Source organism: Bufo bufo, chromosome 1 (genome assembly GCF_905171765.1).
Source record: "Bufo bufo chromosome 1, aBufBuf1.1, whole genome shotgun sequence".
Classification (NCBI taxonomy): Eukaryota; Metazoa; Chordata; class Amphibia; order Anura; family Bufonidae; genus Bufo; species Bufo bufo.
The window spans coordinates 438,588,052-438,600,913 of record NC_053389.1 but is presented as its reverse complement, the minus strand read 5'-3'; the positions used below and the strand labels follow the sequence as shown (position 1 = coordinate 438,600,913).

General features: G+C 41.3%; 1 protein-coding gene across 1 annotated transcript in view; it reads right to left on the bottom strand.

Annotated features, from left to right (window-relative positions):
• Positions 1-1,102: 1,102 nt before the first annotated feature.
• The window catches only part of SLC17A8 (solute carrier family 17 member 8), a 44,354-nt gene continuing 32,594 nt past the window's right edge, over positions 1,103-12,862 (bottom strand). The window contains exons 11-12 of the mRNA XM_040415701.1: positions 3,101-3,228; positions 1,103-1,444 (exon numbers count right to left, since the gene is read on the bottom strand). Of these exons, the coding sequence (XP_040271635.1) occupies positions 1,103-1,444; positions 3,101-3,228 (470 nt within the window). The remainder of the gene's footprint in view (positions 1,445-3,100; positions 3,229-12,862) is intronic.

Genomic DNA, 12,862 nt, shown 5'->3' with positions numbered 1-12,862 from the left:
CATTTTCCTGCGACACACCCGCATCCTATCCGGCCCTCATATGTGACGCCCGTGTGAAAGAGGCCTAAAGGGGACTCATTCTTAAAGAAGCCCACTCACAAAACCTTTATTTTCTGAAGCGACAGCAAGGTACATGATGTACATTGGAGAGGCAGTAATCTTCTTACTGGTGCCTGAGTTATCCACTACCTTCTGAATCACAGCTGCATCATGTGACTTACCCTCTGACTCTCCAACTGAGAAAGTTAGGTGCATTGATCAATGTAATTATGCAACTATTGTGGTGTTAAAAGTTGACAGTTATGCCACATGTTATATTTGCACCATAATTTGCAATTTTTTTAACTTCCTGCCACTTTTAAGATGTGGTGAGAAAAGGTTCGGCTCTTGGTGGGGGAGGCGAAGCCTATCGCTGCCTGTCATATTTACTATAACATGCCAGAGACTTGCGTAATTTATAGCTCATGTTTACGCCAGCCCGTAGATGGTGTAGACTTGAGTTACTGTCAGAGATGTGCGTTTGCATCTTAATAAATTAGGCGTATCGCACTACAGCACACAGGGGATCAAGACTGCAGGATGGAAACACCAATCTTAATAAATGTCCACCATTGACTTATGTGTGGACTTCCTGTCCACACACAAGACTCTGTGTCAGGTGGAGAGTCAGAGTGTTGGTCCCATGACACAGCTGAGGAACAGAAGGGAGTGGATAACTCATAATTACAGCTACAAGCAAGGAGATTACCTTCACTACAACTTACATCATGTACCTTACTAATGGGCCAGAGAATAAAAAATATTTTGGGAGTGATTCTTTACACATAGAAATATTTAAAAAGAGAAAAAAGACATAGTAGCTATTATCACGGTCATGCAGATTAACTTTGCATAGCATGAAAAGTAAGACAACCATCAAAGTGCACTATACCATGCAATGGCATAGGAGATCAATATGTTCAGTGGATAAACAGGGCGACATTTTCCACCTCTAACATTTAGAAACAGTCAACCAACCAAACTAGTTCCATAGTAATACAGTACTTCAATAGAGGTCTTGTTAACAATACTTCGCTTGAACATAATGACTGTTCTTGCAAAATTAGGAGTCCTGAAAATTTCCATTCTCGTAGTGGTAGGATGTCTGTTCATCATAGTCCTGGGTCATACCTTTCTGTTTCCTCCAGCCAGCCTTTCGAACTTCATTGCTATGAATGGTAGCACCATAACTGGTCTTTTTACTTGGACTATTGAAGGATTCATTATTCAGTTCAGTTTCTTCTGCCAGTTCATCATTGTCTATAATACCACATTTATCCTCACTAAGACTCTCTGGATCTGCCCAGTCCTGTTTATCTCCTGAAGCAAAAATGCCATAAAAGATAACCCCACTGTAGTGGACCATGGCAGCAATCAGAAATACATTTTGCCATTCTTCACGAGTCTACAAAGAAAATAAAGACAATATCATTAAATATATACTGATCAATTAGCAAGAAATAATCCATATTCGAGTTTCGATAAAGAATCTTAGAATCAAACTCTTATCATACAGTGCTACACATGCAAGCTCTTACCACTTCCTCCCACCTCCACTTCAAAAACTTTTCTTGAATCTACTCTGTCCTCTGTGCGCCAACAAAAATGCTTGCACATACCTGGGGCCACATCTGCCATTAGGCAGTTTACGACGGGGCACGGGAGTCTATGGCTCCAGTCCTTGATGTTTAGTCTCATAGGCCGCAGGCTATTAGACCTGAAGCCTGTGAGGCAGTAGAATGGCACAGGAGGTCGCATTGACATCACTGAAACCTCCTGCACCAGGTCTCGGGTGGCATCATTGTGCCGCCCAAGGCCCAGCGCATGAGGTCGCAGTGATGTCATCATGACCGTCTTCCCAGAGATGAGACTACTCAGACTGCAGGCCTGCATCGCAGATGGTGGCATGGAGCGGTACACAGGTGAGTATTTTTTTCCTTGTATATTTAAGTTAGCACTACAGCGGGAATTATACTATGAGGGAAAAGGGATAGCATTATATAAAAAAACACTACATGATGAATTAATATACTATAGAGAACAACAATGGGTCATTATACTATGGGAGAACTACAGGGACACATTATGCTATTGGGGAACTACAGGGGTATTATACTATGGGGGAGGACAACAGGGGCATTATGCTATAGAGTGACTACAGGGGTGCATTATATTATGTGGGAACTACAGGGTCACATTATACTACAGTGGGACTACAGAGGCACATTAAACTACAGCGGGACTACAGAGGCGCATTATACTATGGGAGGACTACAGGGACACATTATACTACGCGGGGACTACAAAGATGCATTATAATATGGAGGCATTATACTATGGGAGCACTAAAGGGGCACATTATACTACAGGGGGTCTACAGATGCCCATTATACTATGGGAGGACTAAAGAGGCACATTATACTACAGGGGGACTACAGATGCCCATTATACTATGGGAGCACTAAAGGGGCACATTATACTACAGGGGGACTACAGATGCCCATTATACTATGGGAGGACTAAAGGGGCACATTATACTACAGGGGGACTACAGATGCTCATTATACTATTGGAGGACTACAGGGGCACATTATACTACGAGAGGACTACAGGGACGCACTAAACTACAGGGGGACTACAAGAGTGTTTTATAATACAGGGGGCATTATACTACAGGGGATTACTAGACTACAGGGGACATCATGGAATTATACTACAGGGGACGACAGGGAGTATTATGGCATTATAGTAAGGGGAACTACAGGGGGCTGAGAAGATTATACATACTAGCACTATAGTACATAGGGGCTACAGGGGGTGAGAGCATTATACATACTAGTACTACAGTGAAACTAAGCAGTATACATATCAGCACTACAGGGGGTATTATAGTACAGGAGGACTACAGGGGTGGTGAGAGCATTATACATACTAGCACTACATAGGGGATTATAATACCAGGGGAACTACAGGGGAGGCATTACACATATTGGCATGCAGTCATATCTGCAATAACATCAGCATGTTTTATTTCCACAATGACATAGCACGGAACTTATACCTTATGCTTTGTCATGGCACCAACTATAAGTGGACACACCATCCCGGATAAGGTTCCAACACCATTAGATATCCCCATGAGAATGCTGGCATATCTTGGTGCAATGTCCAAATGGTTGACATTAAAACCTAGAACAAGAAAGTAATGTGGCTTTTAAAGACCACTAACTGTAGTAACTCATTAAATTCAATATAAATGGAATGCTATCAATTGCTATGTATAGGGATGAGCGAACTTCATATTTTGAAGTTCTCATCTTCGTGTTCGGGTTGTGGTATATGCTGAATTGCCTTTGGAGGCATTCCGTTATTCATTCCGTCATAATAGAAGTCTATGGCCAGCATAACGGATTTGTCTAGTTTTCGTTATGCTGGAGTCCTCTCCTGCATAACGGAATCCGGGCGGATCCGTTATGCAGGCCACAGACTTCTATTATGACGGAATGAATAATAGAATGCCTCTAAAGGCATTCCATCATGGAATTGCGTTATGGTCCGTGGTAACAGAATCCATAACACAAGTCAGCGTATACCACAACCCAAACACCAACTTCAAAATATGAAGTTCGCTCATCCCTAGCTATGTACAATATACTGTATAGTACCACTATACATAAATTAGAAACTGTATCTGAAATGAAGAGGGGAATTACATGTTCACATAAAAACTTTGCATTTAGGCTAAATATTCTGGAGTTGCCTGTATTTACAAATTATCATAGAGACTTTTGCAGTTCTAAGCAAAACACAAAAATATACATAACAATAGTAAAGATGGCACTCTAATATCCAGAACCACCGAGTAGTTTGTTCATAATATTTAATCAGAGTAAAACAAATAATAACAATATCATAAAATACAATCAATGAATCCAATATCTAAAATAGGCCTACAAACAAAATATGAACAATCTTGTAATAAATTCTAGTAGCCGCTATAGATGGGGTAGATAAAACTAGTAATAAGCTGCCACCAGAACAATCTCCGGTTACAATGGTTGAATGAGTCGGGCGGGTATTCAATAGGCACCTGCAAATAATCCCCAAGTGATGTGTTACACAAAGAAATATATAAACGTGAAGTGCAATATAACGCAATAATCCAAGTGCAATATAATACAAATAAAACCAGGAAAAGGGGGTAAAATAGAAATAAATAAAAATTATAAAATGCTGGTGATCACTGCTTTCGTAGAAAAAAGAGACAAAAAAGTCAATTTAAATTGTGCAATGTTGCTGTATATGAATAGGTGATAGTCAATCACTATTTAAAGTGCATATGCTGTCCGTATTCAACTAGATTTTGTAGTGGCAATTCCACAACTGTAGCTAATACCTCCGGGTATAGCTATTTTGTTCCAATGGTCTGGTCAGTGTTAAATGCTCTCCATAATCAACCAGAGAAAATGCAGAGAAAGTGCAATATCAATTATTTAACAATCGCTGCACCTTTGTAGTAGTACTCACGCTTGATGATATAGTCCGAACTGTAGCGTGGCTGTAAGAAGGCTTACCTCACGTGTGATATAAGGAGGTACCTTGCTGGTATGTCTGGACTTTATGGTCCGCTTTCGCTGTTAACCGCAGTTGTCCAGAACCGACCGTGGTTCCCAGGTCTCACTCTGATTGAATCAAGGGCAGAATCTGGATGCGTCTGCACTGGGCGTTTCTCACTGCTCCATGTGGTTGGTTTAATTATTCCAGCTGATTTCTGCTATCCGTGTGTTACCAGACTATGGCCAGTAGATCTGGTATTAATTTGGTGGAAGCGCTTTTTCTAGATATCAATCATCATATTGAAAATCTAGTTCTGCCGGTTTTCTGCCAGGATTAGTTTCTTATCCGTCCACGCCAGACGCGTTTCGAAGGTTGGACTACCTTCTTCCTGAGGAAGCCACTGAGGAAGAAGGTAGTCCAACCTTCGAAAACACGTCTGGCGTGGACGGATAAGAAACTAATCCTGGCAGAAAACCGGCAGAACTAGATTTTCAATATGATGATTGATATCTAGAAAAAGCGCTTCCACCAAATTAATACCAGATCTACTGGCCATAGTCTGGTAACACACGGATAGCAGAAATCAGCTGGAATAATTAAACCAACCACATGGAGCAGTGAGAAACGCCCAGTGCAGACGCATCCAGATTCTGCCCTTGATTCAATCAGAGTGAGACCTGGGAACCACGGTCGGTTCTGGACAACTGCGGTTAACAGCGAAAGCGGACCATAAAGTCCAGACATACCAGCAAGGTACCTCCTTATATCACACGTGAGGTAAGCCTTCTTACAGCCACGCTACAGTTCGGACTATATCATCAAGCGTGAGTACTACTACAAAGGTGCAGCGATTGTTAAATAATTGATATTGAACTTTCTCTGCATTTTCTCTGGTTGATTATGGAGAGCATTTAACACTGACCAGACCATTGGAACAAAATAGCTATACCCGGAGGTATTAGCTACAGTTGTGGAATTGCCACTACAAAATCTAGTTGAATACGGGCAGCATATGCACTTTAAATAGTGATTGACTATCACCTATTCATATACAGCAACATTGCACAATTTAAATTGACTTTTTTGTCTCTTTTTTCTACGAAAACAGTGATCACCAGCATCTTATAATTTTTATAATTTTTATTTATTTCTATTTTACCCCCTTTTCCTGGTTTTATTTGTATTATATTGCACTTGGATTATTGCGTTATATTGCACTTCACGTTTATATATTTCTTTGTGTAACACATCACTTGGGGATTATTTGCAGGTGCCTATTGAATACCCGCCCGACTCATTCAACCATTGTAACCGGAGATTGTTCTGGTGGCAGCTTATTACTAGTTTTATCTACCCCATCTATAGCGGCTACTAGAATTTATTACAAGATTGTTCATATTTTGTTTGTAGGCCTATTTTAGATATTGGATTCATTGATTGTATTTTATGATATTGTTATTATTTGTTTTACTCTGATTAAATATTATGAACAAACTACTCGGTGGTTCTGGATATTAGAGTGCCCATCTTTACTATTGTTATAATATTTTGGTGCTTTGAGTGCGACTCAGATAGGTGCACCTGACCATCTCAAACCAGGAGGCAGAGCCGTCCTTTATCTTGATTTTACAAAAATATACATACATAATTGCTGTACATATATGAGCTATACATCTAATATATAAAGCTGAGTGTATGTATGTATGTATGTCCGCTAAAGGAATCTGCACCGTCACATTTACAATGACGAAATTTGGCACACATGTACATTAGGTGTCCGGGAAGGTCTCAGCTCTCTAGGACGTACTGTTTCTGAGATATTCCCAAAAAATGCATTAGCCAATAGAAGCTTGGTCATGTGACCCTTATCAGCCAATAGAAGCTCGCAGGTCCTCCAGCCTCCACATACACTGTTTTACTCCGGGTTTCCATAACAACCCATCCATTTTTCTTCACTGCTGTAGGTGAGCTTTAACCTCTTACGCCCTGTGTATTTCTGATCACCGCTGGGCGGTGATCGGAACAGAGTGCCTGCTGAAATCATTCAGAGTGCCTGCTGAAGTCTGTGACCCCCCGTATCGGCGATCGCTGCAAACCGCAGGTCAATTCAGACCTGCGGCTTGCAGCGTTTATGGGTCATTTCGGAGGGGATCGGCGCTGCCATCGGGTCCCCGTACTGCTGTAATGGGGACCAGATGGCATGGAAGGCATCGCGATTCCTTCCTTAGACATCGGGGCTGCCTTCCGGTGAAGAGCCTGTGAGATCCAGCCCCCTGTATTATTCATACAGTCAATGCATTCCAATACAGAAGTATTGGAATGCATTGTAAAGGGGATCAGACCCCAAAGTGGGACAAAAAAAAAAGTGAAAAAAAAAGTTTTCCGCCCAAAAAATGTTAAGTTTCAAGTAAATAAAAAAATGGGTAAGAAATAGGGGAAAAAAAAAAGTAGACATATTAGGTATCGCCGCGTCCGTATCGACCGGCTCTATAAACATATCACATGACCTAACCCCTCAGATGAACACCTTAAAAAAAAAAGAAAACTGTGCTAAATAAACAATTTTTTTGCCACTTTACATCACTAAAAGTACAACAGCAAGCGATAAAGAACCTGCTCTATAAAAATATCACATGACCTAACCACTCAGATGAACACCGTAAAAACGGTAAAAAAAAGCCATTTTTTGTCACCTTACATCACAAAAAGTGTAATAGCAAGCGATCAAAAATACCACATGATCTAACCTGTCAGATGAATGTTGTAAATAACAAAAAATAAAAGCGGTGCCAAAACAGCTATTTCTTGTTACCATGCCTCACAAAAAGCGTAATATAGAGCAACCAAAAATCATATGTACCCTAAAATAGTACCAACAAAACTGCCACCCTATCCCATAGTTTCTAAAATGGGGTCACTTTTTTGGAGCTTCTACTCTAGGGGTGCATCAGGGGGGCTTCAAATGGGACATGGTGTCAAAAAAAAACAGTCCAGCAAAATTTGCCTTCCAAAAACCATATGGCATTCCTTTCCTTCTGCGCCCTGCCGTGTGCCCGTACAGCAGTTTACGACCACGTATGGGGTGTTTCTGTAAACTACAGAATCAGGGCCATAAATATTGAGTTTTTTTTGGCTGTTAACCCTTGCTTTGTAACTGGAAAAAAAATGGATTCAAATGGAAAATCTGCTAAAAAAGTGAAATTTTGAAACTTTATCTCTATTTTCCATTAATTCTTGTAGAACACCTAAAGGGTTAACAAAGTTTGTAAAATCAGTTTTGAATACCTTGAGGGGTGTAGTTTGTAAAATGGGGTAATATTTGGGTGGTTTCTAATATGTAAGCCTCACAAAGTTACTTCAGACCTGAACTGGTCCTGAAAAAGTGGGTTTTAGAAATTTTCAGAAAAATTTCAAGATTTGCTTCTAAACTTAAGCCTTCTAACATCCCCAAAAAATAAAATGGCATTCACAAAATGATACAAACATGAAGTATACATATGGGGAATGTAAAGTAATAACTATTTTTGGAGGTATTACTATCTATTATAAAAGTAGGGAAATTGGAATTTGGAAATTAGCTAAATTTTCAAAATTTGGGGTAAATTTGGAATTTTTTTATAAATAAAAATTTATTTTTTTGACTCAATTTTACCACTGTCATGAAGTACAATACGTGAAGAGAAAACAATCTCCTGGCCTGGATAAGTAAAAGCGTTTTAAAGTTATCACCACATAAAGTGACACATGTCAGATTTGCAAAAAATGGCCTGGTCCTTAAGGTGAAAATGAGCCTAGTCCTCAAGGGGTTAAAGGAAATCTGTCACCAGGATAATCGCTATTGAAGTAAAGCCATGGCCTAATAGCACTTAGTACCTTATTTCTAGATGTGCCTTTGTTCCAGCAATATATGTTTTTATCCTCTAAAAATTCAGTTTAGGTTAGTAAGGTGCCCAGAGGGGCGTCACTCTTGCAGGAAGGAGCCCAAACATGCCCCCTGCCACAATGTGTCCACATTTAAAAGGCGAACTTAAAACCCGGCCCCCAGGTCCCGGTAAGCCACGCCCCTGATCCGGTTAGGCCACGTCCCCTCCCACTCATTAGCAGACAGAGATTGAAAAAATGAAGTTAAAAATCAACTTCTAGGTCCCGCTAAGCCACGCTCCCCATTCAGTTAGGCCACGTCCCCTCATACTCCTTTGCCGGCAGGGATTGAAAAAATTAAGTTAAAAATCAACTTCTGTCAGCTGCAGGGGTGGGAGGGACGGTGACTTTTTCTTCCTGCAGCTCACACTGAGACAGCACAGTGTTGCTGTCTGAGAGTGAGCTGTTCAAAAGGACATCCTTGTGTCCATCCAGGCCCTGCGCCAGACGGTAGACAAGGATTCTGAAAGCCAGACTGTCCGGCATAAAACTGGACCTCTGGCCACCCTAGGGGCAGGCTGCTGTGGAGGTTACAGTTAAGGGGATGGTACGCTATGGAGGTCAGTGTTAAGGGGCAGATTGCTGTAAAGGTCACTGTCAAGGGGGTGGTGTGCTGTGAGGTCCAATTTTAAGGGACTGGGCACTGTGCAGGGGGGGGGCAAGTGTTAAGGGGTGGGGGGCTGTGGAGGTCACTGTTTTGGGGGCGGGGTACTGTAAATGTCACTGTTATAGTGGATAGTGTTGATATCTTTTAATGACACACACAAACATTAAATTATATAGATTAAATATACCCGGGTCCTTCAGCTAGTTTAATATATAATGTGTGGGGAAAAAATCTCACCACTGGGGGAAGGGAGTTAATGGGGTGAGCTCCTTCATTCTAACCACTTAGATTGGTCAATGAAGACACGGATAAACTATTTTGTTACATAACCAAGTCATGAAGAAAATCACAGAAATAAGATAATAATGCACTTAGTAAAGTAGATGCAAGCATTTGATCAAAATATATTGGCTCAGATATTATCATATCAGAGTGAGGACTTTGTCCATATATAATGCTTGCATCTACTTTACTAAGTGCATTATTATCTTATTTCTGTGGTTTTCTTCAATAATACGGCCAGTGACATCCGCAGATTTGTATATCATACCGTGCAGGATGTTTTTATCTTAGTTTTTTCTGTGATTTTTTTTTTGTCTATGTAGTATTTGCTTGAGGGAGTGGCACCTTCAAGTGTGAATGCGGACCTATTTTATCTTGGGAGTAGCATTCCTCTGCACCTTTGCCCTTCCTATCCAATAGAGCGCCTTGATTAGGTGGTACATATAGGTGTGATAAAAAGAAAAAGAAAACAAAACGAGCGGCACTCACCGTTGATAGGCAGGTAACTTTATTCCATGGCAGGAGGGGGGTGCAAGGGTTGCAGATACAGCAGCAAATAAGCAACAGCCGTTTCGCGCGTGTATGCGCTTCTTCTGGCTTTCCAACACTGAAGAGGTCACGGCACCTTCTTATAGTGCACAGGAAGCCGCATCATCACAGTAATATGCTTAATTACTAAGTAATCAACACCTGGCCTCTCAAGAGGGAGGGCAGGGATTACAGTCAGGCGGGACCTCTTCAATGATGTAAGGTGCATATGTGAACATACATAAACCAATAAGAACAAATCAAAATACGAAAATACAATAAGCAAGAGTGGTTCATTACAAAAATACGCTCATATCTATTTTTTCATTTAGTCCCAGCGGACCCAATGCATCCGTGCGTAGGATCCATATAGTTTCTCTTCTCAGAAGCTCCCTTTCTCTGTCACCACCTCTTTCAGTGCGGTTAACTACTTCAAGGCCAGCAAAAGTCAGCACATTGGGATTTTTTCTTTTTATCACATATGCTCACTGCAGCTACAAGCTGAGCACCTCCGTGAGGCACCACTCCTCGGCAGTCGCATCCTGATAATTTTAGGTTTGGTGTAGTGCCACTGGTTATCTGCTCTACATTTTACATGTACATATAGGTGTGCTTGCTCCTCCTCCCATTGGTTGCTTGATGCACATGGAGGTGACTAGGAGCAGCACACCAAATGTGCGGGGTCTGCGCTCCTGAACATAGAAGCCCAATGGCTTAGGTAGGTTTAGCGTAGGACCCGCCTGACCTGAGACCACCTTGGCGCTTGGTAGGCGGGCTCAGATGTGTTTTGATCAAAATATATTGGCTAAGTGTCTCAGATATTATCATATCAGAGTGAGGACTTTGTCCATATATAATGCTTGCATCTACTTCACTAAGTGCATTATTATCTTATTTCTGTGATTTTCTTCAATAATATGGCCAGTGACATCCGCAGATTTGTATATCATACCGTGCAGGATGTTTTTATCTTAGTTTTTTCTGTGATTTTTTTTTTTGTCTATGTAGTATTTGCTTGAGGGAGTGGCACCTTCAAGTGTGAATGCGGACCTATTTTATCTTGGGAGTAGCATTCCTCTGCACTTTTGCCCTTCCTATCCAATAGAGCGCCTTGATTAGGTGGTACATATAGGTGTGCTTGCTCCTCCTCCCATTGGTTGCTTGATGCACATGGAGGTGACTAGGAGCAGCACACCAAATGTGCGGGGTCTGCGCTCCTGAACATAGAAGCCCAATGGCTTAGGTAGGTTTAGCGTAGGACCCGCCTGACCTGAGACCACCTTGGCGCTTGGTAGGCGGGCTCAGATGTGTTTTGATCAAAATATATTGGCTAAGTGTCTCAGATATTATCATATCAGAGTGAGGACTTTGTCCATATATAATGCTTGCATCTACTTCACTAAGTGCATTATTATCTTATTTCTGTGATTTTCTTCAATAATATGGCCAGTGACATCCGCAGATTTGTATATCATACCGTGCAGGATGTTTTTATCTTAGTTATATAGGGACTACACAGGTTGTTAGTGAAATAAAATGTTGGCTAACCCAACATCAGGTCCCATGTCAGCTTAAGAAAGGGTGGCCTGTACCAAATTTATCTTAGTAAGAAGTAAAGATAGTTGGAAGGGAGTATGAATGCAGAATACACAGAGCTTGCTGGCAGTCTGTAGCCATGGAAAAAAATTGATTTGCATAGGAGCTGTATACATAATGTCATAGGATATTTATTATAATAATAATTATCTATATATAATATTGTTCCTGTTGCGCTGGTGCCCCTGACTTGCTCCTTTCTGCGAGCATAGGCACTGCACTACTCACAGTCTTGGTGACCACCTCCCTCAGCGCTGGTTCCACCCGCCCACGTCTTCTGCAGTTATCTGTGAATCTACTTCAAAGGCCTCCAGGTCTGCTCTATAGGTGGCCTCTTAAAGGGCTAGTGTTCATCCAAATACTTCCCCAGCCAATGGCTGGGAATCCCTAGGTATTTAAGGCTATGTCTCCAGCAGTGTGTTCCTAGTCTTTAGTTACCAGCAATGGTGTGAATCTCTATCTGACTACTTGTGTACCATACTCCTGTCTGGCAACCATCTCTGACTTCTAGCCACCAGCCCTTTTTCTACTTTTATGTACTTTGTAATAATTGAGTGCACTAATTATAATACTGCCTTTTCTTTTCCTGGGATGGTTGGTGAGTTGCTGTAGTTTTTGCCCACAGCTCAGTACATATATAGGTGATTACATATTACATCTACAGTACTTTATTTACAGGAATATATAAAACTGAAAATGAAATCTGATTTAATTGTATCAAAAATTACGCTAAATGTATTTGCTAAGATATCTTAAGAAATACAGTTTAGCATCACTTTTGTTGCAATCAGTGGCGTACCTACCATATAGGCAGACCACGCAGCTGCTATGGGACCGGTGAGAAAGAGGGGCCCGAAGTGGAGTAGAGGCCCTGCCCCCTAATTGCTCCTGTCTATCTTTCTAAATCTAAAGGACCTTTGATGATGTCATCACAGGTCCTGTAAGGGAACTGCACAGTGTAAAGTGTAGTTCCCAGGTTAGAACAGTGCATCATCTTCAACATCACAGGTCCTGCAGAATCTAGCAAAGGAACTGCACCAAAAATGGTGTAGTTCCTAGGTTTGAAAGGTACATCTGCCAGGACCTGTGATGACATCATCACAGGTCCTTCAACCCCTAACAGCAAGTATTAGAAGTTCACAATCAGCTCTGCATCGATCCATACAGACTGGACTGGAATGGAGTGGAGTGGTAAGAGGAGGTCCTTTACTTCTCATTTACCCCACCCTGTTTTTAATCATTGCTCACTTATGTATAATACTTCAGACAGGTACAGTGACCACTACCTCATGTACCTCACACACACACACTGATCATAATATATAACTGACC